At 53.3% G+C, this 24,654-nt stretch overlaps 1 protein-coding gene across 4 annotated transcripts in view; it reads right to left on the bottom strand.

Moving 5' to 3' along the window:
- Window positions 1-10,974: 10,974 nt before the first annotated feature.
- CD276 (CD276 molecule) overlaps window positions 10,975-24,654 on the bottom strand; it is a 30,240-nt gene continuing 16,560 nt past the window's right edge. For 3 of the 4 annotated variants that reach the window (XM_045848558.1, XM_045848557.1, XM_045848559.1), the window contains exons 3-8: window positions 20,557-20,898; window positions 20,083-20,379; window positions 16,351-16,488; window positions 15,250-15,291; window positions 13,752-13,787; window positions 10,975-12,291 (exon numbers count right to left, since the gene is read on the bottom strand). In XM_045848558.1, the coding sequence (XP_045704514.1) occupies window positions 12,269-12,291; window positions 13,752-13,787; window positions 15,250-15,291; window positions 16,351-16,488; window positions 20,083-20,379; window positions 20,557-20,898 (878 nt within the window). In that variant the 3' untranslated portion in view covers window positions 10,975-12,268. Of the gene's footprint in view, window positions 12,292-13,751; window positions 13,788-15,249; window positions 15,292-16,350; window positions 16,489-20,082; window positions 20,380-20,556; window positions 20,899-23,730; window positions 23,930-24,654 lie in introns of all 4 variants that reach the window. The other variant, XM_045848560.1, reaches the window with a different exon arrangement.

Genomic DNA, 24,654 nt, shown 5'->3' with positions numbered 1-24,654 from the left:
ACAGATGGTGTCTGCCCCTCATGTCATCACACAGGTAGTGCTGGAAGGTGGCCAGGAGCAGAGCATCCCCAGATGGCTTTGCTGGAAGTGGGACCACCAGAGCTGGTGGTATCCTGGTTTGGCTTTTTTTAAAAGATTTTATTTATTTATTTTTAGAGAGGGAAGGGGAAAGAGAGAGAGAGAGAGAGAGAGAGAGAGAGAGAGAGAGAGAGAGAGAGAGAGGGGGACATCAATGTGCAGTTGCTGGGGGCCATGGCCTGCAATCCAGGCATGTGCCCTGACTGGGAATCGAACTTGTGATGCCTGGTTCACAGCCCGCGCTCAATCCACTGAGCTACACCAGCTAGGTTGTATCCTGGGGTTTTAACAAGCTGTCCATTAGGGGAGGTTTATCTCATCCACCTCACAGATGACCACACCTGGTAGCAGGCAGAAACCTCTCTTGTCCCCTGGACTTTTAGAGACAGGACAGAGGCTTGCCAGACTGGAATCAAAACAGGAAACCTACATTGTTGAGGCTGGGGAGCAGGGCATGAAGGCATGGCCCAAATGGAGCTAGAAGGGAAAAGTGGGAAAGTGGAAAAAGTGTGAAAGTGGGAAAAGTGGGATGCAGAGGACAGATTCCCCTCATTCTGAAGGCCTCAGGACACTCCCTGTAATGCTAGGGCCTTGCACCAGACAAATGGGTTGTTGCTCCAGGGCCCCGCCCCAGGGGCAACTCCCCTGCTGCCTCCATTCAGTGCTGCCTGGGCCTCACGGTGGGTGCCCTACTGACCAGGGCTCCTCAGCTCTGTCCCCACTAAATAAGACCCCTGGGGACGTGGGTGGAAGAGCCCTGGGTCTGATCTCTCTCCTGGAGGCCCAGAGAGCGCACCTAGCCCAGGGCTATGATCACACCGCCAGCTGGTTGTCAGGGAGCTCCAGGTCTGTAAAGGGAGCCCCCTTTATGGTGGCAAAGGGAGCTTCATATTTTAGGAACTTACTCTCCCCTCCTCCCCCTCCTCCTCTTCCTACTGTTCCTCCTTAATTCCTGTAAAGCAAGCATTGTCCAGGCACCCTTCCCCAGGAAGCTGACACTTCTCTGCTTTTTTTAAGATGTGCGCTCTGGGCCGTGGACAGAGCCAGAAAGCACGGCTTCATTGAGTAAGTTGCTCTCTCACTGGTCGCACAGTGATCCACAGCATTCCCAGGTGGCTGGGTGAGATGCGGGCTGGGTCTCCACCAGAGTTAGGGCTCAGAGAGGGCCCAAGGGTAGGCAGGGCTCAGCCTGTGACCTGGGTCAGAGCTCAGTCTGCTCTCCCTGACCTGGCTCCCTGACCTCTAGTTTAAACCATTCTTCACACACAAAAGGCAAAACAACTTGTCCCTTCCCTGCCGTAAAGCCTTCTATGAAACAAAACAAACTAACTAGCTCCAGTGCTTCTCCGTGGCCTTTGTGGCTACAAAACAGGACACAGGCTGGTCTGCGCTGCTCTCTGCCTGCGCAGCCCCATCCCTGCCGCTCTCAGCCAGGCCGAAGAGCTGCTCACGGTCTCTGAAGCGCCTGGCTCCTCACACCCGATGTTCTTCTTCAAGTCCATTTCCTCACGGGACTAACCCTGCTTCTCCTCAGTGTCAGGTAGTGTTTAGAAGCTGGGGCTTTCAAGTCGAGAAAAGCTGGGTTCAAACCCTTGTTACCAAACAGGAGTCCGTCTACCTGGAGAAGCGTGGCATAGGATGTCATCTCAACCTCACAAATCACCCAGGCCCAGAGGAAAAGCAGAGTATAAAATAGTACAATATGTTCATCAGCTCCAGGGCTGTTGCCCAATCTGGGGCTTTTTGGCCCTGAATGCAGAACGCATAAACGGGAACGTGTGACTGAGGGAGCAGACGGGCCCCCATACAGGGGAGCATGGAGGGTCAAGTCTGGAAAATAACCAGTGAGCAGAGGGTAGGTCTCTCTTGACTGGAAGCAGAGGAAGCAACGGGCCAAACAGGGCCCCCACCCAGGGCAGGCCCTGACCCACTGCCCCCGGGACAGGCCCAGAGGCCCAGCCTCAGAACCCAGAAGGCCGTGTCCATGTCTGGGCGTGAACAGGGCAAGGAAACTGTTCCTTGAAAGTGTCAGATGCCTGCAACAAATGAAAGAAGACTCTGTGAGCCACTTCAGACAACACACCTATGAAGAGGGGCACAACAGGGGCAGACAGCTCTGCGGATGGCCGCCTCTGCTGCCAGGCAAGAGCAAAGGAGCCCTGCACGGGAAAACCGGAAGGTTCCGCCCTGCCTGTGGCTGTTGCTGTGACACTAGGCAGACACCATGCCCACTCGGGCCTCCCTCTTCTCCATCTGCGTAGTTGGAACAATAGGCTGTGTGCTAATGGGCTCATGGGAAGATGGAAAACAAGAGAGAACAGTGCAAGGCCGGGGTTAGGAGGGGGGAGGAGTGAGAGAGGCAGATCCTGGGCCACAGGGGCAAAGGGGCTCTGGCTGGGGAGCTGTCACCGACAAGGTTTCAACAGACAGGGCTGGGCATGAGCGAGCTTAAGGGACCAGCCCTCCTCCATCTCAACACTCAGCACACTTCAAATTAATAATTAAAATGCTTCCTGTCAGGTTCCAGCCTGACCCATAATTAGAGCAGCTCTAGGCTTCAGGCAACAGTGATGAAAACAGTTCTTGTTGAAAAGGAATTTTCTGAGGAACAGTGGGATGAGAATAGAACCTCCTCCCCCAGTTTCTCCATCAGGCCCTCCCCCCCATTGGCACTCCAGGCAGCTGGGGCAGGGCCCTCCCTCTGGCCCAGGAAGGGGCGAGGGGTCGGCAGCAGCATCTGTTCCCTCACTGCACAGGGGGAGGTCAGACAGGGTGCCGTTCCAGCTGACACTCGAGGACAGCACCAGGATTTGTGCAAGAAGGACTGGCAGGGCTCCGTGGAGTTTCAAAGGGCAGACAGACCAATCTGGGGCCCAGCTGCAGACCTCAAATCCCACCCCCAGCTTGTGCATACAAGGCGTTGCTATCACAGCCTTTCCTCTGAGGGCTGCTGGGCAGGAGCTGAGCTTGGTCGCCAACTGCTCAGTGGTCAACACACCCCAGCCCCTGCCCACTAACCCACGACACCCACCACTCTCTCCCAGAGGACAGCCCTTCCCCATTCCTATTAGCAAGATGGGCACTGACCCAGGAGTCCTAGCTCCCAGCTCCTGGACTTCTCAGTAGCCCAGGGGCAGAGATTGGAAGTGCTGTCCATGGTTCTAGAGAACCTGGCAGTTTTCAGGCCCCTCCCCGGTCAGTTCCTCCAGAGCCTCAGCCAGTCCCCTCACTCCCTTGACCCATTCTTTGAGAATCCAGCCTTTGAGCCCTGCCAACTGTGTCATACCTTCTCACCTGCTACCAGGCCTGCCCCCTGCCCCAGGAGGGAAGGGATCCCCCACGCCTAGCTCATACAGGGGGAGCCCTGAGTGCCCACCCTGGAGGCCTGCCCTGTGGAACTTGAGAAGCAGAGCTCATGCCAAAGTTAACTTATTAGAAGAAAATCATTTTAAAGCAATGCTATGCTACCTCATTGAAGTTGCCTTCATAAATATTTTAAAGGTGTTTATTAGGAAAACCACAGGAGTGGAGAGGAGGCTGCTGAGGCGGGAGGAGAGGTGTCCTATAAGGTCTCCATTGCTGCTGCCACTGCCGCCGATAAAACCTTTACTCCCTCAGGGGGGCTGATGCTGTGGGGGCTGCACCACTCTTGCAGGAGGAGGCTGAGAGATGCATGTGTCCCTGTCCTTAGACTGAACCGCGTAAGGCTGTATAACAGAGTCCTATGGACATGGCACCGAGCCAGGGCAGGGGCTTTCTGGGTCCTCCTCTCAGCTTTGCTCCCAATTGCTGGGCAGTTCCTGAGCTCATGATACAGCAGAGAAGAGGCTCGGGGTCCCTTCCTGGGTGATGTTTCTAGATTTGTGGATTCTGTCCTTTGCTTTCCTCTCCCACTCCCTCTTCTACTCTTCCTCCTGGGCTCACAACCATCCAGGGCCTTGTCAGACCAGGAGCAGCAGAGCCTGAGTGGGTACACAGGGCCAGACAAACACTTGCAGGAGCATCTTGGCCTGCCTCACCCCAGTCCAGCCAGCAGGGAGAGCAGGGCTTGGGGGTTGGGTAGGGGTGAGAATGGCATCTGGCCCTGGCTGGATGGCTCAGTTTGTTGGGCCATCCTCCCATACACCAAAAGTTTGTGGGTTCGATTCCCAGTCAGGACACATACCTAAATTGCATGTTCGATCCTCTATCAGGGCACAGAAGGGAGGTGGCTGGTCAATGTTTCTCTCTCACATCAATGTCTCTCTCTGTCCCCCCTTCTCTTGCTCTAAAATAAATTAAAATATATCTTCACGTGAGGACTAAAAAAAGAAAAAAAGAAAGAATGGCGGCTGTATGCTGCCCCATCTTTCCTCTAATAGGGTGGGACTGGGAGGGGGGCACCATGGCTGCCTCAGACATAGCTTCTCTCCTTGGGAAAGAGCCTCTTTCTCTGCCTCAAGCCAGAGCCAACAAGCCAATTAAACCTGGAGAAAACAGAATCAATCTGCAGGCTAAGGGACGACATCCATCTACTCTGCTGGCACCCAGGGGCCACAGCTGCTTTCTTGTGTCCCTGAGCTCCTCTGTTGCCATTGTCCTCTGGGCACTGAACCCTCCTCCCACCCCCATCTCTCTCTCACCCACCCCACTGCCCCAGACACCCTGTCTCACTGCCTGTCCCCTCCCTGTTGGTCTCGGCAAATCTCCTCACTTTGTCTGGACTGAGCCAGATGCCAAATGCTTAGAACTATGTATTCACACAGTGTTGGTGTTGGAAGTGCAGGTGGGCAGCACCATGGAGCCTCTGTCCTCTGGATGATCTCTTTCCATCTCATTCAGCCGGGGATATGGACACGACTCTTGACCCCATTTCACAGCTGTTGCCTGCAAGGTCTCAGAACATTCAGCTCCCCAAGTGGTAGCAGGTAGTGTATCCTCCACAGAGTTTAGGGAACCTTCTCTGGTAAATATTGTATACATAGAGAATGACTTGCCATTACTATATCAATTGTTTATGGGCAAATAGGGGTTTCTAAGAGATTTTAAAAATAGATTATTGCTTTAAATAAATGTGTGGCGTGTGAGAACATGGGCCCCTTTCCAAGCTCTGATTCCCCCTCCCACCCTGTGGGAACATGATGAAGCCCATCTGTAAGTGTGCTGTGGGGCATTGGGAGCCTGGAGGAATGGCCAAAAAGAAACTGTTCTTCCTGCAAGCCCAGATTGTAAATAGCTGGCACTTGATCTCACACAGCTTGCATGCAAGCACATCCACTTGCATGCCTGGTTGCTTTGTCTTCTGTACTCTGTGTAACCCTGCCCTGGGAAAGCCTGTGCTGCGGAGACTTCACCAGCAGACTGCCCCTGGTGCCCACAGAAGTCCGGATAAACTCACGTCTTTCACAGCCAGTCCTCCGGGTTACTTCTTTGGCATGCAAGCTATATGCAGAAGTCTTTTGGGGCCTCAGGTCTTTGCATAACAATAGGTTAAGCACGCTTGGCGGCCTCATTTCCATTATTCATTTGCTGGGGAATCAAGTTTTCAAGGGGTACTGCAGAAGCAGACTTCATCCTGGTCCTTTTCCTTCAGAGACTGGATGAACGGTACTTTCGTGCTTGCGCTGGGCTGGTGGGGGGCAAATGCAGACCTGCTCTGGGGAGGTGAACTCCCGGAGAACAGTGAAGGAGCCAGTGCCTTGTTTGGCTGTGAAACACCAGGTGCAGTTGGAGACCAAGTGATACACAGGAGGGCATGTGCAGGATTTGCACGGGCAGAGGAGACGGAGGGCAGGTCCTTGAGGGGAAGAGTTTGAGCAAGCCTTATGACCAAGACTGAATGTGATCCATGCAACTTCTGCCCTCCATAGGTCACCTCCACCTCCTCCCTCATCACCCATCCTCCCAACAGAGTAGAATGCACCCCTCACCCAGTACTGCAGACCCTGTTCCACAAACATCGGGGGTCCAGATTCCCTTGCTGCCAGCATATTCCCTTTTGGAACTGACCCAGATTTGTCTGGCTGCAGTGGGCAGGGGGGCACTCAGAAGGACAGCATGGAGAGAGACACCAAGGCAATCGGCACCATAGCCAGGCTTCCTGGGTCACCAAGGCCCTTAGCGTGGCCACACAGAGAGCTTGAGCCCCCTCTGCAACTTGGCCAGCTTCAGGTGCCCATAATGTATGCTCAAGTCACCTTGGTTGGTGTGGCTCAGTGGATTGAGCACTGGCCTGAGAGCTAAAGGGTTGCTGGTTCGATTCCCAGTCAGAACACATTCCTGGGTTGTGGGCCAGGTCCCCAGATGGGGGTGCACAAGAGGCAACCACACACTGATGTTTCTCTCCCTCTCCCTAAAAAATAAATAGATAAAATGTATGCTCAAGTCGCCATGATGAACATATAGACTTTAAAGCAGTTATGAAAACTAGAGGAACAAGAAGCAATGTGTTCATTTATTAGCAGCAGATTACACGAAACTGTCCTAGCAAATAATACAAAATGTCCGTTCAGTGGTTGGCAGAGACGCATGTTGGTCCTTGCTCCCAGCACCCCAAGACAGGGAGTCACAATCTGCAGAAACTGTTTAGGGAAGAATATTGAAACACAGAAGGCAGGAAGGGAGCCTGAGGGCTTGTGAAATATGGGATGAGGTAGGTAAACCCCAGCTGTATAAAATTTGAGCCTGAGGAAGGACTAGAGGCCAGAGACCTTGCAGGAGGGTGGTAGGGGCAGGTGTGGAGTAGGGAGCCTCTGCTCTGGGCACTCCAGGAATGGCAGGGCTGCAGAACAGTAGAGGCCCCAGGATATCTTGGGGGCGGAAGCAAATCTGAGACAGGGAAGGAAGAAAGCAGAGAGAACGTGAAGTGAAGGCTGCTTTCTTGAGCCTGGCACACACGCACAGAGTGACGGGCTGCCAGAGCAGGACAGATGGTCCTGGCCTCATGAAGAATACAGTGCTGGAGAGATGGAGCTGAACCAGCCGCGTGACTATGCACATCTGGAGGCCTGGGGGTGGAAAGGAAGGGAGATGCAGGGGGAAAGGGCGGCGGGCCTCTCATTTCCTAGACTGACCTGAGAGGGCCCGAGCCACTGTCCATGGCACCCCATCCTTCCCCATTCCTCCAGAGCGTGGGTGCCTGGTCTGACTTAGGGCAGGGGCTCAGGGCTCCGGGCCCCACAACACCCAGAGCGGGCCCCTCCCTTTTCCACACTAACCGTGATCGTGCCCTTTGATATTCCTTGCATCTATATGTTCTGTGCATCCTTTAATGTGAAAACAGACGTATCTCAGGTGCCTGGTCTCAGAGACCTCTGCTCGGGGTTGAACTCTGAATTCTATTTTGCATTGGCTTCTTTGGCTAGCTAGAGCCCCTGGGTGTGCACATGAAATATTTAACGGTTATCTCAACCAACTGCACCAGAACTTCTAGGGATGGATACCAGGTACTTCTATCATTTAAAAAATCTCCTAAGTGATTCTAATGTGCAGCCAGAGTTAAAAACCACTAGATTAATGGGATCTGGAGCTGTATCACTAGGAGCATGGCACTCAGGATCAGGGAGGTGAGAGGGTGATTTATTATGAGCTGCAATATTACAGTCCGTGCCAGGGCCTCACTTAAGAAGACAATGATGGAACCTGTCCAGAGAATGGCGACAGGGGTGGAGAAGTCATACAGCTGAAGGAGGGTGCGGGGATGGGGCTTTTTTGCAAGCTCAGATGCTGGGGAAAGCCTGGGGACAAAGGCCACAGGCACTCTTTTGCCCCATGAGACCCAGGTTTCTAGTGCTTTAACAAGCACCACCTCATTTGTGGTGAAATAGTGTCACCATAATTACCTGGAGCTAAGGGAGCCAAATAGCAGGTTAGGAACATCCTCAGACACAAGTGGAGAAGACTGAACTTGCCCTGAGGCACCTGTACCCAGCAAGGTGCGGATGAACTGCCCCCATGCATTCGGGTCAAGTGTCCCAGGTACGGGATGCAGGGCTTAGCCCAGCCCCAGCACACACTCAGACCGCCCCATCCAGCCGGAGGCAGACACACTCACCCTCAGGACTGGGATCCCAGAAATATGAAGATAGCTCCCCGGGAACTGAGGCAGCTGCTGAAGGGAGCAGTGGTCCAGAGTGGGTGAGAGGGAGAGATGACCACAGGCCCATACACTGAATCAGGCCCCCAGGTCCCCGACCAGCTGGGGTGGCAGTTCCCAGCGCCCTTCCTGCCCTGTCTGGAATCGGTTTTGCTCGTGGCCCTGAGTGTTCTTCGCTTGCACATTCTTGCTCACAGAGGCTGGCTAAAGAAGGCAGCCCAAACAATTGTCAACTCTGCCAACACTTAAAGTGTGCAGGCCTGTGACCCCAAGACCCCACTTCTTGGGCTCCATCCTGTAGAAACCCTGGCACAAGTCTGCATGATTTATACGCAAACTACACATAGGAACTGGCAAAACATTAGAACAGTAGTATTAATTCTAGAACATAGAATTTTAGCAGTAAAACTCTAGAACAGTAGTATTAATACTGTGAGATAGTACGTAGCCACTTAAATAGAATGAGGGAGGTCTCTGGATGAAGCTAGACATAGTGTAGGCTATAGGATTCTGCTTACAAGCAAAACAAATCTATGGCGAAAGCAGCCAGAATAGTATGGCGGGGGTGGGGGGGTGCTATTGATTGAGAAGGGTCACAGAGGAACTTTCTGGATTTGGAAAGTGAATCATATCTTGATCTGGATAATGGTTACATGGGTAGAGATAACTTGTGTGAGAATTCATGGAACTATACACTGAGAGTGATGTCTTTTAAACGCTAGATGTGTGTTACACCTCAATTAAAAAAAAAAAAGAAACAGAAGAACTGACTTGGGGAAATGGCAAAGAGAAAGAAGTTGCAGAATGACATGTGTGACTTCATTTTTGTGAATGTGTGATGGGGGGAGGTCTGGAAGGACCGCAAACCCTTAGCCGTGCTTCCCTCCGAGTAGGGGCCTGGAGGTGAGAACAAGAGCTTCACACGTTTCTCTACTGTTTGCACTTGTAGCGTTTGAATCTGCTGCCCCCACCCCCACCCATGCTGGCTCCTCACATCATGTCAGCCTCCAGCTTCTCTGCGGGTTTCCGGCCCTTGGAGGCCTGGGGCTTTGGCTACATGGGGCAAACTCTGGCTCCACATCGCAGTGGAGGCCTTGCCTGGCTCTGGTCAGCCGGGCTCTCTGCTCTCGAGGACCAGCAAACACCTCACTCAAGAACCGCCTCCTGGGACAAGCAAGGTCAGGTGCCTCCCCTGAACCGGGAAGGCACCGCTCACCAGTGTGAGCAGCGGGGCGCTCGCTCCGAGGGAGGGAATGAGCAGGCAGAGGAAGGCAGGGCGGCTTGGGGCCCTGGCCACGCTGTTTTCACTCCCACCGGGTCTGCTCCCTCTGAGTGGTCAGGTACACTCATGGTCGTCACAGCCTTGGTTACAAACGGTCCTGGAGGTGAGCTCCAGTCACACCCTGAGCCAGGCACACGAACCCTGACACCTGCAGGCTGCAGCTTGCCGCAACCTGAGAAGTACTTCTCCACTAAAACGCAGGAATTGGACATTTGCCCAGAAAGGCAGCTGAAAACACTGCTCTCTGAGGCACTTGTCGCCAGGGACATAGTAGCCACCTTCCTCCTCTCTCAGGCCCCCTGGGCAAGCCCCTTATCTGCTGGGTCGCTGGCCCAAGCACTTGATACACCGTCACCTCTAAGCCTTAACCTGGCCCTGCCAGGAAGAAAAAGCCCTGGTAATCGTACCTGTTTCACAGATGAGCAAACTGACTCGGACGGCGTGTTCTGGGCCGTGGCGCGCCAGCTACAAAATCGCGGAGGGAGCGAGAGTGCAGCCTCGGCGGCAGGGCGGGAGATGCCGTCCTGCGTCCCAGCGCTTGCTTCACAGTTCGCAGGGTCTTCTCATCGCTGCTTGTCCAGCCCTCACCACCGCCCCATGGAACCAACTACCCCCCACCCTACAGGCGGTTGATGCCCAGTGCGGCGAGCGAACCCCCTGTGGGGTGGAAAGCAAAGGCAGACTCTCACAGACCTTTTGATTCTAAAACCAGCGGTGGGACTTCAAGCCAGGCGCCCGCCTCACTCCCGAGGCCATCTACTTTGTAACAAGTGCTCCAGTTCGTAGAGAACGTCACCCCTACTTAATGGATAAGAAAACTAAGGTTCAGAGGTATGAAGGGCTTCCTCACAAGTTAGTAGTGGAGCCAGGGACAAAAGTTGAGCGTCCTGACCCCCAGCCCTAGGCTCCTCCTGCCACCCCAGGGCCTGCGGAGCTCTGGGGCCAAATGACTGGGGCAGAGACTCAGTCCCCCGGGGGGCAAAAGCGCAGCGCACTCTGCAGGCCCCCACTTCCGGAACCCGGTCCTCCCAACACCTGTGTGCCTGCACTATCCATCCCTTCCTCTCAGTCTTTGGAGGTGGGCAGTGGAGAAAACCTCAGGCCCACTTTACATACAAGTCAGGCCAGGGAAGCTACAGGCCCTGCTGGGGGTCACAGGCCAGAAGGAGGTCCTGGACCTCTGACGCAGGCCTGGCGTCAGCTTCCCCATCCGTAAAAAGCAGCGTGTGTGGGGCCCTAAGCAAACCTAGACAAAGCCTAGACGAAGGTCCCAAGGAGTCTCCCTGGACGAAGGACTGAAAGGATGTGGTAAGGAGTGGGTGGAGCCCCACGGTGGCCTGAGGCCAGGGACGGGCCACAGGCCTCCGAGCCCCAGTGCTGTGGGGAAGGTGACAGCAGGGAGACTTGGCTTCGATGCCCAGGAGGGCTCAGCTCCTGCTGAGCCCTGAGACCCGTCCTGTTTCCACACACTTCACAGAGAAAAAGCTTTCTACAAAGGCATTTATTTTTCCCCAAACCCCCAACCCACCCACCCAGTAAACAGAATTCTTCAGAGTCCCACATTTAAATTAGAAATACCCACATCTTCCATTGCCGGCGAAGGGAGACATTAGTGGGAAGACACCAGAACTTCAGAAGTTGACTCAACCGGAGGCAGGGCTGGCCAGAGAAGCCGGAGCTGTCTGCCCAGCCCCAGAACAGCACCATGGTGGGGGTGGGGGGGCGCTCTACTCCTACCCCCAGAAGTCCCAGGCTTCCCCTATGCTGGGTTCTCAGAGTCTGTTGGGCCTCAGTTGCCTGTTCATCTGCTCACCCTGGAAAGACTCTTTGGGGACCATCAGCTTCTCTTCAGGTAAGAATAGGGATGGGATGGGGGTGAGGCACCCAGGCAGCTAGGGGCACATAAGAGCAGCATAGTAGGGACAAGGCAGGAGCCTCTCTCATGAACCGCTATTTCCTCACCAGTTTCTGGCTAAAGGGCAAGATCCTTGAGGGAGTGGCTTGTCTTTTCAAAGATGGTTCCACAAACCATCTCTGGGGAATGCAAGTGCTCAGTGAGCACCGTTTGGGCAGATGAACAAGGGTGGAAAAAGCAGAGGGGCAGAAGCTGACCCTCAGAGACCCAGTGTGACCGGCACCTGCTTCTCATGGAAACAGTGGGCAGAGGGGGGCTCACAGGGCACACCTGGCGCTCTGTGGAAGAGATCGGACAGGGGAGGTCTGAATGAGCTCTGGCACATGCCTCTGTGTCTCTCTGCACAGCTGGGGAGGGCGCCTGTCTGCACTTAGAAGGGAAAGGAAAGGCCAGCACTGGGAACAGTGCAGGAGAAGGCAGGAGGAGACACCACTGGACTCAAGGAGATGCTGAGGCTGCAGTGCCCCGTCTGAGGACCCAGGACTATAGGCAGCTCGGGTGGGGAAGGCGGAGGTGATAACTAGTGTACCAGGGCCCCTGGAGAAATAAGGCAGGCTGACTGTGTATCGTGTCTTTGGAGAAGTAAGGCAGAGGGTCAGTCTGCATACTGTGTCCTCCGGAGGAAAAAGGCAGCCAGGGGGCCCATGTGGCATATCCACTGGAGAAATAAGGTAGTGGGTCATCTGTGTCTTGTGTCCGTGAGAAATAAGGCAGCAGAATGACTTGGGAGCCATGTCCATTGGAGAAATGAGGCTGTGGGTGGTCTGTGAGTCACATCCTTTGCAGAATGAGTCAAGTCACCGGGGTGGGGCCATCTGTTGGGCACAGGGAAGCCCCAGCCAGGGGCTCACACTGAGGTCCCAGGGCAGCCAGAGGTTGGGAGCTCAGGGCAGGGGCAGCAGCTCGCTGGTCCTCGTAGTCAGGCTATCTCTTGTCCATCACCTGCATTTCATGATCGGAAGAAAAAAAGGAGGGAAAAGCATTAAGTGCAGGAGCTCTGCTGTTGGGAGTATGTCAGAACCCCGCGCACATGGTCGTATGCTTCAGGGTGGGGGGTGAGTGTGAGAGTGGGCACAAAAGTCTGACTAGCAGTCTCCAGCACTAAGCCCTGCCCTGAGACCCAAAGGACATAAACACAGGACCTGGGAGTCAGCAAACCGCAAGGGCACCTGCGGGAGACGGCCCAGTGATCGCCAGCCCTGCTCCCTCCCCACAGGTCTACTCACCCAAAACACTCCCCACCATGGGCCCCTCTGCCTGGCCTACTTCCCTGCTCTAGCAGGAAACCCTCTCCAACTTCCCTATCCCACACTGATTTCCCCAGCATCCATGCTGTAGGGAGCCTCCTCCCCCTGGCTTTGCGTCACGCCGCAGATTCACAGCCTTGACCTCACAGCTCCTCTCTGGCCTGGATGGAGATGCATGACCTCGCCCTTCCCTCGGCCATTCTTTGGGGGTCTGCCTGCCTGTTGGAGAAGCCGCTCTCCCTCCTGGGGACTGCCCCTGTGCTGGTCCAGCAAGTCCAGAGCCTGGGGCCCAGAGGAAAGCCAAACACAGGCAAGAGTATCTAGAAATTCCTCTCAGAGGTGACTTGAAAAATACTTAAGGTTCCATAATCTTTGGCGAACAACCTTGATTTTCTAAGTGGAAGCCACTCAGATCTAGTGGCAATATTTTACATCATGGAATATTTTGTTCAAAATACACACAGAAACACACACAGAAATACAATATTTACACACAAACATACATATATAGAGGTGCCTGTTGGTTACTTTAGAAAGAATCTCAAACTAACCTGCAACCATTTCCTACTGTAACTGCTTGTTACAATAATATGAGCACTAATAATTGTTAACATTTACTAACTACCTAAGTACCAGGTGGCTGCCCTTGTGAGACATTTCCTGGTCTCACTAGAGTTAGGAGTCATGTGATAGGTTCTGACCAATGGGATGTAAACAGAAGTGCCCTGAGCTATTTCTAGTCAAGCCCTAGAAAAAATTGCACTTCCCTTGCTTCCTTCCCCGCTTCAGGTGTGGGGGTGCAGGACCTGGAGCAGCCCCGTTGGACTTGGGAACAGAAGCTTCATGCTGAAGGGGCAGAAACTGGGAGGATGGAAGCTGGCTTCAGGACATGAGTGGCCTTAAGATCCCCTATGCTTAGACTTTTACAGGAGAGAAATGAGCTCTTGTCCTGGTTAAGCCTGTCATGTTTGTGTCCTAGCAGAGCAGCTGGGACCTTGGTTACTCTGCCCTTGGCCACCTCACTAGGGAGGAGTGCAGGCTGCTCGTGTGGGGAGCAGGTCACCAGTGAAGGGTGATAATTACTTCCCCATAGCCCTCTCTGCCTCCTACACACAGGTGCACGCACGCACAGTCTCAAGCACCACATGTCATTACCTTCTTTGTTTTCAGAGTGTTTAAGAGGCCGCAGGACTGTAAAAAAGGAAGGAGCACATGGTGAGGAGGGAACTATGGAAAGTGGTAGGGCAGAGAGAGAGGAGCTGAGGAAGGGAGGGCCAGGACTGGGGGAGCAGGAGGAGGCAGGTGAGTGGGGACAACATCACGGCACCAGGGAAGGTGCCCCAGGCTGCTGTCCCTAGTCCCAGCTCCACGCTGTGGCTTGTTGCCCCTTCTCTGGGGCTCAGTTTTCTGCATCTGCCTGAGAACAACCCCCCTGCCCTCCAGCAAGCTAGTGATGTGGAGGTGCACTGGGTCTGTTCCAAAAACACAGTGAAGTGAGAAGCTAAAGGGGCTGCCAATGTCCCCAGATGGCCCCGGGGATCGTGGGGAACTGACACTGACCAAATCTCTAAACCCCTGCTCCTCCGCACTCCCTCCCTTCTGTCAACTACATCTGCCTCTGGGCACGAAAACAGGAGGCCCGATCCCACAGCTATCTGCACCCTGCACACCAAAGGCAGAGAATTCACGGGCATAATTCACAGCAGTCCCAGGGGTCAATCTCCTGCCCTTCCTCCTGCAGCCGTGGGGAGGGCACCTGTGGGAGGGGACCAGCGAAACTGGCACCATCCTGAATGGCTCAGGAGGAACCTGCCTCTCCCAGCCCAGAAGCCAAAAGGGAAGACAGTGAGGCCACTGTGGCCACAGGACACCAGTGCTTCAGCACCCACCCCCGCTGGGCTCCCGGTTTGTGTCTCCTCAGCATCATGACCTTTGCAAACCCCTGTCCTGTCCAGTTACTCCAGAGAACTTGAAAACTAGCCCCTGGAGCCACTGGTGCAGGGGCAGGGTGACATTTTCCAGATGGAGAACTGAAGCCCAGAAGAGCAAAGCACTTTGACCAGAGCTACCTAAGCTCTAGCCAGAATGGGACTATCTTAAACTATCTGCCTGGTGACAGGACTCCAAGGTATTTACTGGGCACCAGGTAGGACACTAGGCCGTTATAACCCCTACTTCATCTAATTAAACCCACTCAGCCAATGAAGACAGGCAGTTACTATGAGGAAACTGGGACTCAGAGACAAGGAAGCTGAGGCCCAGAGAAGCAAAGTGACTAGCTCCAGACCGCCCAGCTTACATGAGCAGGATCTGGAACTGAAACCCAGGTTGCCCTACCTCCTGAGCCCTTCCCACTCCCCTAGGAAGCCACCAGACTCCACAGTGCTGGGTCCCTAGGGGTGGAGCCAGCTGGCAGATGGGCGAAGGTGGGCAGGAGAAGTGAAGCAGCCCCTGGGAAGGAATCAGGGAGCTCCGCCTGCAGGCCTAATGCTGAGTAGAGACCAAAGTCACCCCGGTAGGGAGGCCTCTGCCCACCAGACATACTGCATTCAACCTCACACAAATGTGGCTCCCCCAGGTCCTGGACACCTCTGCCCTGTCCACTGTCCTCCTCTCAGCCAGTAAGGCAGGCCAGCTCCAAGCTTAGACTTACCCGTCTTAGAGCCTTCTCCATCTCCATCCTGGTCCTCAGCTCCTGGAAGACAAACAAAACCTTCCTCAGCTCCATTTTCATCACCACACTTTCCTGCCTGGGGGTGCAGGAAGCCGGTACATGGGAAGCAGGCATGGCCTATGGTCAAGTGTTGGACATAGAGTTGGACCTTGAGAGCAATGAGCACAGAACGGAGCCTGGGGGCCGGACGAAAGGGCTGTCTGCTTAGAGTCCACCATGCGCCCAACCAAGGACCAGCTCCTCACCTCCCCCATCCACCCACCCATCCCCTCACCTACCCACTCTCTCACAGATCCAGTCAACCTCCACCCTCCAACGTGGACAACCCCCACCTATCAGCCCACTCACCCTGCCACCAGCCCGGCCAGCCACACTACACAGGTGTCACCTGTCGACCAACCAGACTCCTCCCCATTCACATATTCACTGTGACACACTCCAGGTCATCTCCCCACTCTCACCGCCGACTTTCATGTTTATCCAAGAAAACCTCCCACTGGGAGGTTTAACCCATGCACCACCCACCGGGCAACTCGCCCATGGACCAATGTCCACTCCCTCACCCACCACTCACTAGAGTCGGCTCACTCACCCACCAAGGTCAAGTCACCTGTCTAGCGATATCAGCTCACCACCTGCCTGCCTGTCGCCAAAGGCAACGCATACTGACCCCAGCCCAGCAGACAACAGTCATGCCTTCACACAGTGACCCCAAGCCCACGAAGCACCCACACTTTGCTAAATTTCCTGGTTCTAAGCCTGCACTCTCACTCACAGACACACCCATGGGACTCACACTCTCATAGTCACACTTGTTTGCACAGACATATTCACACCTCTGCACACTTCAGCCTTATACATCCACTACTCATTTCCAGTCACACTCATCCTGCATATTTGCACACTCACAGATAGGCTCACACTTCTTCACACACACAAGACACTCAGCCTGGAGATAACACACACAATCCAGCCCCATTGGCAAACTCACTCTGTTACCAGACAGTAACACTCAGATGGACATCCCGGAGGCCCCAGTACACCCAGGCATGTGTGCACACGCACTCGCCCCCCCCACACCTGTATTCTCCTCTTCTTCACAGCTCTGTTTGATCTTTCTCCAGCACACGAAGGCCAGGGCCACCAGCAGCACGACAAGGCAGATCGAGAGTCCCACAGTCACCCACAGGGCTTCAGGGGGGAATGACACAGGCTGTCCTGGGAGAGGGAGGGGAGAGAACAGGGAGGAACCATCATCTCTGGCCCCCATGGTCACAGGAACAGCACCCTCTGGCTCCAAGGTGTGAATGGGGGCCCCCACCCTTTCTGAGCGCCAGCACTACACAGAGTTCATGTGCCCCTTTGCTGCGCATTCACACACCCTCCAAAGCCTGACACGGCCGAGCTGGAAAAGACATGCCTCAGCCCAGCAAGGCTGAAGAGTCTGCAGTTGATGATGCCCAAGAACCTTCTATGGCTCCCTGCTGACATGGAAATAATGCTACAACCATTTCAGGATGATTCAAGAATCTCAATAATGTAGCTGCTGCTTAACCTCCCCCAGGCTTTGTATCTTATACTGCTATAGGAACCTCTCATCCAGCCAAACTGGTGTCGCAACCATTCTCTGAGAAGACAACAGGCACCCCCCCAACCTCCACACATTGCTGTCAGTTTCCTCCACCAAAAAGTGCCCCCAAGATCTGCACCTAGCTGAAGTCCACCTCCGCAGCCCTGACTATCCCAGCCCTACCTGGTGACGGTCCCTACCCTACTCATAAGGAGTCAGCAAACTAAGTCCTGTCAGCTAAATCTGGCCTGCAGCCTGTGTTTGTACAGCTTGTGAGCTAACAGTGATTCTTCCACTTGTAAAGTGTTACCAAAAAATGGAAAAGGAGGGCCCTGGTGGGTGTGGCTCAGTTGGTTGGGTGTTTCAGTTGTGGGTTCGATTCCTGGTCAGGGCACATGCCTCTGTTGCAGGTTCGGTCCCCGGTCAGGGTGCATACAGGAAGCAACCAATCAATGTTCCTCTCTCACATGGATGTTTCTCTCCCTTTCTTTCTCCCTCTCTAAAATCAATAAGCACGTCCTCAGGTGAAGGTGAAAAAAAAATGGAAAAGGAGGAACACAAAGAGATGAAAAAGCAGCAGCAGCAGCAAGAGACGGTGTGTGCCCCACAAAGCCTAAGATGTTTACTGTCCAGCCCTTCACAGAAAGCGTCTGCAGACCCCGCATATCGATGAGGGTGGGCGGCGAGGGCGCCAGAGTGAGGAGACGTGCCAGGGGCGTGTTTCCGTGAAACGCCGCGGGCCCTTCTGAACTGTGTCATGGCAGACGGAAGGAGCTGAGCGCCCACACCTGGGTCAGGGCCGAAGCTGTTCTGAGCGTGCCATCTAGCCTAGTTTCTGGACCCCTGCTGGGTCCTGGGAAGAGGCCTTAGGGACAACAAATCTGACCAAAGACAGCGCTGCTTTCCTGCCATCTTTGGAGACCACAGGCACCCCGGGCATTGGCGGCAGCAGAAAGCACCAACAGTGCCAAGTGCAGTACCCTGAGTCCTTCGGCAGCGGAGGCCCTAGCACAGACACAGGCATTTGTAGCAGGTGTCACCTTCAGCTGACATGACTGGCAAAGCTGCCACTGTGGACACTGGAAGCAAAGGGGCCCATCACCCAGATAAGCAGGAGAGGAGGACAGCAGCTGATACAAGGGGTCAGGAGGGCCAGTCTGTGAAGCACATGGGAGAAACTCCTGGAGACCCCAGAGTGCAGCTCCTGCAGCAGTGACACAGCAGAGCCACGGGAACACCCACAGGGAGACAGACTCTGTGTTCACCCCGAGGCTGGTGCCTGGAACACAGGTCAGACTTGCCCTCGTTCCACCAGCCAAGGCCAGAGCAGGGCTCAGAGCTGCATCCTCAGGCCCCACAACCAGCGCCTGCTCCACAAAGCCGCCTCCACACAGCACATGCGACTTCACTGACCCCCAGCAGGCATGGTGGGGAGAGGCCAGGCTGCAGGACTGAAAGTCTGACTCTGAGAATGTTGTGAGAGGCACAAAGCTCCCTGAAGCAAAATACAGGCCAAAGGCTCCAAAGTAGGCCAGACCTGCTCTAATGAAACAGGAGGCTGGGTGGTGGCGGGGAGAAAAATTAGACTGAGAGGCTGAGTTCAATTCTGGTCACTGTTCATTTGCTCACTGTGGGATGCAGGAACCCAGGTCCACAGACCCCATGCGTGAGCTTAGAGGGGCCATGCACCCTCAAAATTGAAATGCAAACTACAGCATTTATCATTCACCCCATTTTCAAAGAGCTGCCTGACCCCCACCCCCGCAACCCCCGCCAGAGAGAAAGCCACTGAGCCAGTCTGCGGCCTGGGGCAAGCTCGCTCTTCCCTCAGGGCTTCGGTTTCCTCCCTTGAGATATGAAGACACTTTAAATGTTAGTTACCAACGTTTAAAGTAAAGATTTTTGTCTTTGGTGGGGTAAACGTTCTCCCTGCAATTACATTTATACTGACGAGCCCTTTCTGTACAGTGTGGCAAAGATCTAGTCCAGCCAGGTGTGCAAATTACCAGGATCCTTCAAGGTCCCATTGACTCTCACCTGTCCCTGCAGAATTCTCTTGACCACTCCAGCCACTCTCACTCCTGACAGCTCTTATTCTCCCCTGAACACACACTAGACAACATGCTGTTCTTTAAAAGGTCAAGGAGACCCCGCAGAACACCCAACAGGCTGGGGCAGTGACTTCCCCACAAAGAGCACCGAGCCTAGGGGCTCTGCAGGAGTAGGGTGGGGTCAATCTTGGGAATGGGGTGGGCAGAGGGAACACAGCCTTGCCAGAAGGAAACACCTGAAGGAGAAGAAGGAATGAATCTTAACACCTAGACAATAAGCGAAGGCCTCGGAAGGTCCAGGCACACTTGGGAGGAGAAGAAAATCAGGAATAAGTCAATGAAGCCTGAGGCTTGTGCATAATCTTGGTGGCCAGGTGCAGACTGGGGCGTGGGTGGGCTGGGGGGTTGGATGGACGTCATGGGAAGAGAAGATAGGACAGAACCTGCTGTCCTGGCCCCAGGGTACATGGGGAGGCCCCTGGGAAAGGCCAGGTGGCCCATGGGAAGGGACTGAGGAGCCAGAATGGGATCCAAACACAGATGGAGACGGCCTCCCTTTGCCCCGACCACTGGCCTGAGCCCACTTATCTCCAGGCGCAAGGAAAGCCCACTGAGGTGGGCACTCAGGAAGGGAAACGGTGTCTGGCTCAGGATCCCCAAACCAGAGACTATGGTATCCATCTAGTATCTGAGCACACGGGAGCAGCAGAGAGAGCCCTGGACACTGCAGCTGAGAGTGATGCGTTGCTGAGGACTGCCCACATGCAGGGGCCCAGCTGTCTCTCAGGGCCTCGGAATCAGATGGTGCCCACGGATGCAGCAAAGGCTTCCCATCACACAGAGAAGTTCCCACAGGACAACCCTCCCTCACCAGGTCCTGGGGCCATGCCCCGGAGCAGCCCCAAAATTCCCACCCACATCTCAGATTCCAGGCAGGTACTTGGTATAAGAAGCACAAGTCCCACCTAAGGTGCTCCTAGGAGAGCAAATACTACAAATGCCTCTTGTCAGCTCTTTCAGGCAAGCCCCTTAAGGACTCCTTTGGGGAGAGTTTGAGATACCTGAAACACGTGAATATGATTGTTCAAGTCTTCTGAACACCCAAACCTACCTAAATTCCAGCCCAGGGTCCAAAAAAAAAAAAAAAGGGTGGCTCCCCCCATCCTCCCTAGCTGTTCGTCTGGCCCTTACCTGTGACAGCGACAGAGCCGTGAGCGTCCTGCTGCAGCACGGGGTTGCGCACCAGACAGCTGTAGGTGCCATTAGCGCCCAGCGCCACCCTCAGGACGCTGCGCACATCAAACAAACCCTGCTCATTGGCCATCTGCGACGTGGTCACGTTGCCTGCCAGAGGCACACCCTGCCCGTCCTGCCAGAACACCTCCGCCTCAGGGTAGCCCCGGGAGCTGGCGCACGTGATGGTAACCGTGTCCCCAGGCCGCAGGTCCTTGTTGGGCTCCAGGGTCATGCTGGGCTTTGAGTAGGGAGCTGGAGGGGGACAAAGGGTAAAGGACAAGGTAAGGCGAGGGCCGAAGGGGCACAGTGAAGGGACAGGGCACCTGGCGCTGTGAGGACGGGAGTCAGCACGGGGAGGCGGACAAGGGGGTAGGGCTAGGGAGTGAGAGGGGTGTGCCAAGGGGTAGGGCGCCCCCTTCGGGTGCTCACCTGCCACCTGCAGGCTGACCGCAGCACTACCAAAGTCCCGGACGCTCACGAAGCAGGTGAAGCTGCCCTCGTCAGCCACACGCACGCGCTGGAGCCTCAGGGAGGCGTTGCCCTGTGCCAGCAGGTCAGGGAAGAGAGCGGTGCGGTTGGCATAAGCGCTGCCCTGGTCCTGCCCCTGCGTGAAGCTGTGCACCAGCTCTTTGGTGTCTGTCAGCTGCCAGATGAGGTTGAGCTGAGCCAGGCTGAAGCCAGGTTCAGGCGAGAAGGAGCAGCTCAGGGTGGTGTCTGTGCCCACCAGGGCTACCACGGGGTTTTCGGGGACCTGGACCTCCAAGGCGGTGCCTGGGGGCAGAGTCAACGGGGTGGGGCAGTCAGAAGGGGCAGGGGCACTCCGGCCCTCCCTGGTCTCCTTCTCCTGGTCTGACTCCAACCCCACACACCCGCCCTTTGAGGCCTGAGACCTAAAGTAAGTTTGTTGGCTTCATAAGCACCTACCATTTGCCAAGTGTAAGAGTTAGGAATGCAAGACAATAGGACCAAAGTCACACCTCTACAGAGCTGACATTTTAATGGAAGAGAGGGACACACCAGCACACACGTTCTTATTAGCATGTGATTAGGGACAGAAAGGAAGAGAACATTCCTGAGTGGATTAGAAAGTAAGCTGGTAGATGTTCAAGCACCTGGCAGGTATTTAACAACTGTCTCTGCTGGCTTCACTTTCCTGTAAGTATATATTATCTTAATAAATCGGAAAGTGAAGTCTAAAAAAAGCATGTGCTGAAATGTTAATAGTGTACTTCAGTGAGTAAGGAAGGATCACAGTGCTTTTTCTTTTTTCTTTTCTTATATAAACATGGTTAGTTTTCATACAAGGAAGAAAGTACACCCATACCTTTAATACTTTTGCAAGACTCATTCTTAGAGCTACTAAGCTGATACGTAAAGGGAATGAACAGGAGCCTGATGTGCCAGAGCCCCACGAGGGCGACCGGTCCCACCAGGTGACCTCAGCACGGCAGCTCCCCCACTGGAGTCACAGCCTGAGGGTCAACCCTCCCAGTGCCAGGCCAACAGCGATCGGGGCTCAACTTTGACAGGAGGGCACACACAACCACACCTGGAGTTCCTGGCTCAGGTGGACACAGAGAGCGCACCACTGGGCCCCACAAGACACCTACTGAGGCCACTCTACCAAGGCGGGGAGTCAGAGCAGCCCCACCTAATGCACAGACACACACACAGGGAGGCTGCCAAAACGAGGAGACAAAGGAACATGCCCAAAAAACTCCAGAAAAAGAGCTAAACAAAATGGACACAAGCAGATGCAAAATTTAAAACGCCGGTTATAAGGATGCTCAATGATCTCAGTGAGAACTTTGACAAAGAGATGGAAAATATAAAAATGGAAATAGAAAACAAAACAGAACCAGTTAGAAATGAAGAATACAATAACTGAAATGAAGAATACATAAAAGGAATCAACAAGCGAGTGGATGAAGCAGAGGATCAAATCAACGATTTGGAAGATAAGGTAGCAGAAAACACCCAATCAGAACAGCAAAAAGAAAAAAGAATCCAAATAAAGGAGGATGCTTTAAGGGGCCTCTGGAACAACATCAAGCATATCAACATCTACAGCATAAGGAGAAGAGAGAGAGGGAGCAGGAATTGAAAGCCTATTTGAAGAATAACAACGGAAACGTCCCTAACCTGGTGAAGGAGATGGGCACACAAGCCCAGGGAGCACAGAGAGCCCCAAACAAGATGAACCCAGAGAGGCCACACCAAGACACATCATAATTAAAATGTCAAAGGTTGAAGACAAAGAGAATCTTAAAAGCAGTAAGAGAAAAGCATTTAGTTGACTACAAGGGAGCTCCCATGAGACTGCCAGCTGGTTTTTCAACAGAGACTTTGCAGGCCAGAAGGGGCTGGCACAAAATACCAATGTGATGAAAAGCAAGGACCTACAGCCAAGATGACTCTATCCAGCAGAGCTATCATTTAGAATGGACAGCAGATAAAGAGCTTCCCAGACAAGGTAAAGCTCAAGGAGTTCCTCACACCAAACCAGCATTACATAAAATGTTAAAGGGTCTTCTTTAAGAAAAAGGAGAATATAAATAATATGAATAATAACATGGCAATAACTACATGTCTATCAACAACTACTTTAGATATAAATGGATTCAACACTCCGATGAAAAAGCACAGGGTGGTTAAATGGACAACAGAACAAGACCCTTACAGATGCTGCCTATGAGAGACCCACTTCAGATCGAAGACACCCACAGACTGAAAGTAAAGGGATGAAAAAAAACATTTCATAAAAATGGAAATGAAATTAAAAAGCTGGGATAGTGATATTTATACCAGACAAAATAAACTTTAAAACAAAGGTTGTATCAAGAGACAAACAAGGACCCAGCCATCCCACTTTAGGGTATTTCTCCAAAGAAATCCAAAACACTAATTTGAAAAGATATATGCCCCTTATGTTCACAGCAGCATCATTTACGGTAGCCCAGATACGGAAGCAATGTAAGTGTCCATCAATAGATGAATGGATAAAGAAGTGGGACATGTATATAGTGGAACACGATAGCCATAAAAAGGAATGAAATTTTACCATTTGCAACAGCATGGATGGACCTAGAGGTTATTTGTGTATTTGTGTTATTTCACTTAAGTGAAATAGTGATTTCACTTATATGTGGAATCTGAAAAGCAAAATAAATGAATAAAACAAAACACAAACAGAGACACGTACAGAAACATTTTGATGGTTTCCAGATGGTAGGGTGCTCTGGAGGGCTGGGAGTAAAAGGTGAAGGCACTGAGAAGCACAAATTGGCAGTTACAAAGCAGTTATGGCGATGTCAAGTACAGCATAGGGAATGTAGCCAATAATATTGTAATGTTTTTATGGTGTTACAAAGGTACTAACACCATAAACACCATTGGGGTGATCACTTCATAAGTTTCATGTCTAATCACTATGTTGCACACCTGAAACTAATATAACATGTCAACTGCAGTTGAAAAATTAAAAATAAAAACATTTAAAAAACCAAAATTAAAAAAAAAAGAACAACCTGGCATACAAAGACCTGGGGTAAGAGCTGCACACAGAGACACCAGCAGGTGGAAAGGCCCCGAGTCAAGACCCACCTTGCTGCATGACCGTGTCAGGAAGCTGGCAGTGTGGCCAAATCATCTGGGTGGGAGAGCTTGGTGAGCTGGTGAGGAATTTAGGGCTTTCTATGTGTAATGGGAAGTCATTTGGGGGTTATTCAGGCATAATCTGAGTGCTTAGAACTCACTCCGGCTCCTCTGTGGAGGACGGATTCGGTGGTCACTTCAGTGGCGCCTGTAAGAAGTGACGGTGGTTTAGCTCTAGAGGGTGGCAGTGGCGATGGACAGAATGGACAGACAGGAGGTTTATTTAGGAGGCAGAACGAACAGGGCTTGCTAAGGGATTCGACGTGAGGGGAGCACAGGTCCCAGCAGCCCAGGCCCACTCCACACCCAAGGGCAGGGCCAGGGCCAGGGAACAGCCGGAGACAAACCCCACTCCCCCCACCCCCCATCCTGTGGCTTTACCCTGCAGCCTCCCCACTCTATCAATTCTGCCTCCAATCCAGCTTTTCTTTTAGAGCCCTGGAAAGTCAGGGAGGGGTCCCCTGGGATCTTTCTTTTGAGGAGATGTGCCTCTACCCTGGCATTGCCATTCTTGGGTGCTAGATTAAGTGTGTGCTTTGGACACCAGCAAAGCAAGCACACTCAAAAAGTGTGAAAATCAGTCTTAACACAAAATTTACTGAGTACAGAACTCATAAAGATTTCTTGAATTTAGAAAAATGACGTCTTATCATGAACTGTACACAGGGCAGGGGCTTTCCTAATCTCTGCAGTGCACTGAGCTCTTTGAAGGTCTTACACTGGCCCTGAATCCCTCCCTGCAACACCAGGTGCACCAGGCCGGCTCTGCAACTGGAGATCAGCTGCACCAAGGTGCCCCTTTTGGGGCATTTGGGGAATGAAACCTGAGGAGTCACCCAAACAAATTCCTTTCTCTAGCAGGGGTGTCCAATC

The sequence above is a fragment of the Phyllostomus hastatus genome, unplaced genomic scaffold (genome assembly GCF_019186645.2).
Source record: "Phyllostomus hastatus isolate PE091 unplaced genomic scaffold, TTU_PhHast_1.1 phas_contig_62, whole genome shotgun sequence".
Classification (NCBI taxonomy): domain Eukaryota; kingdom Metazoa; phylum Chordata; class Mammalia; order Chiroptera; family Phyllostomidae; genus Phyllostomus; species Phyllostomus hastatus.
The sequence above is the reverse complement of the archived record's forward strand: the minus strand, read 5'-3'. Positions and strand labels throughout refer to the sequence as shown.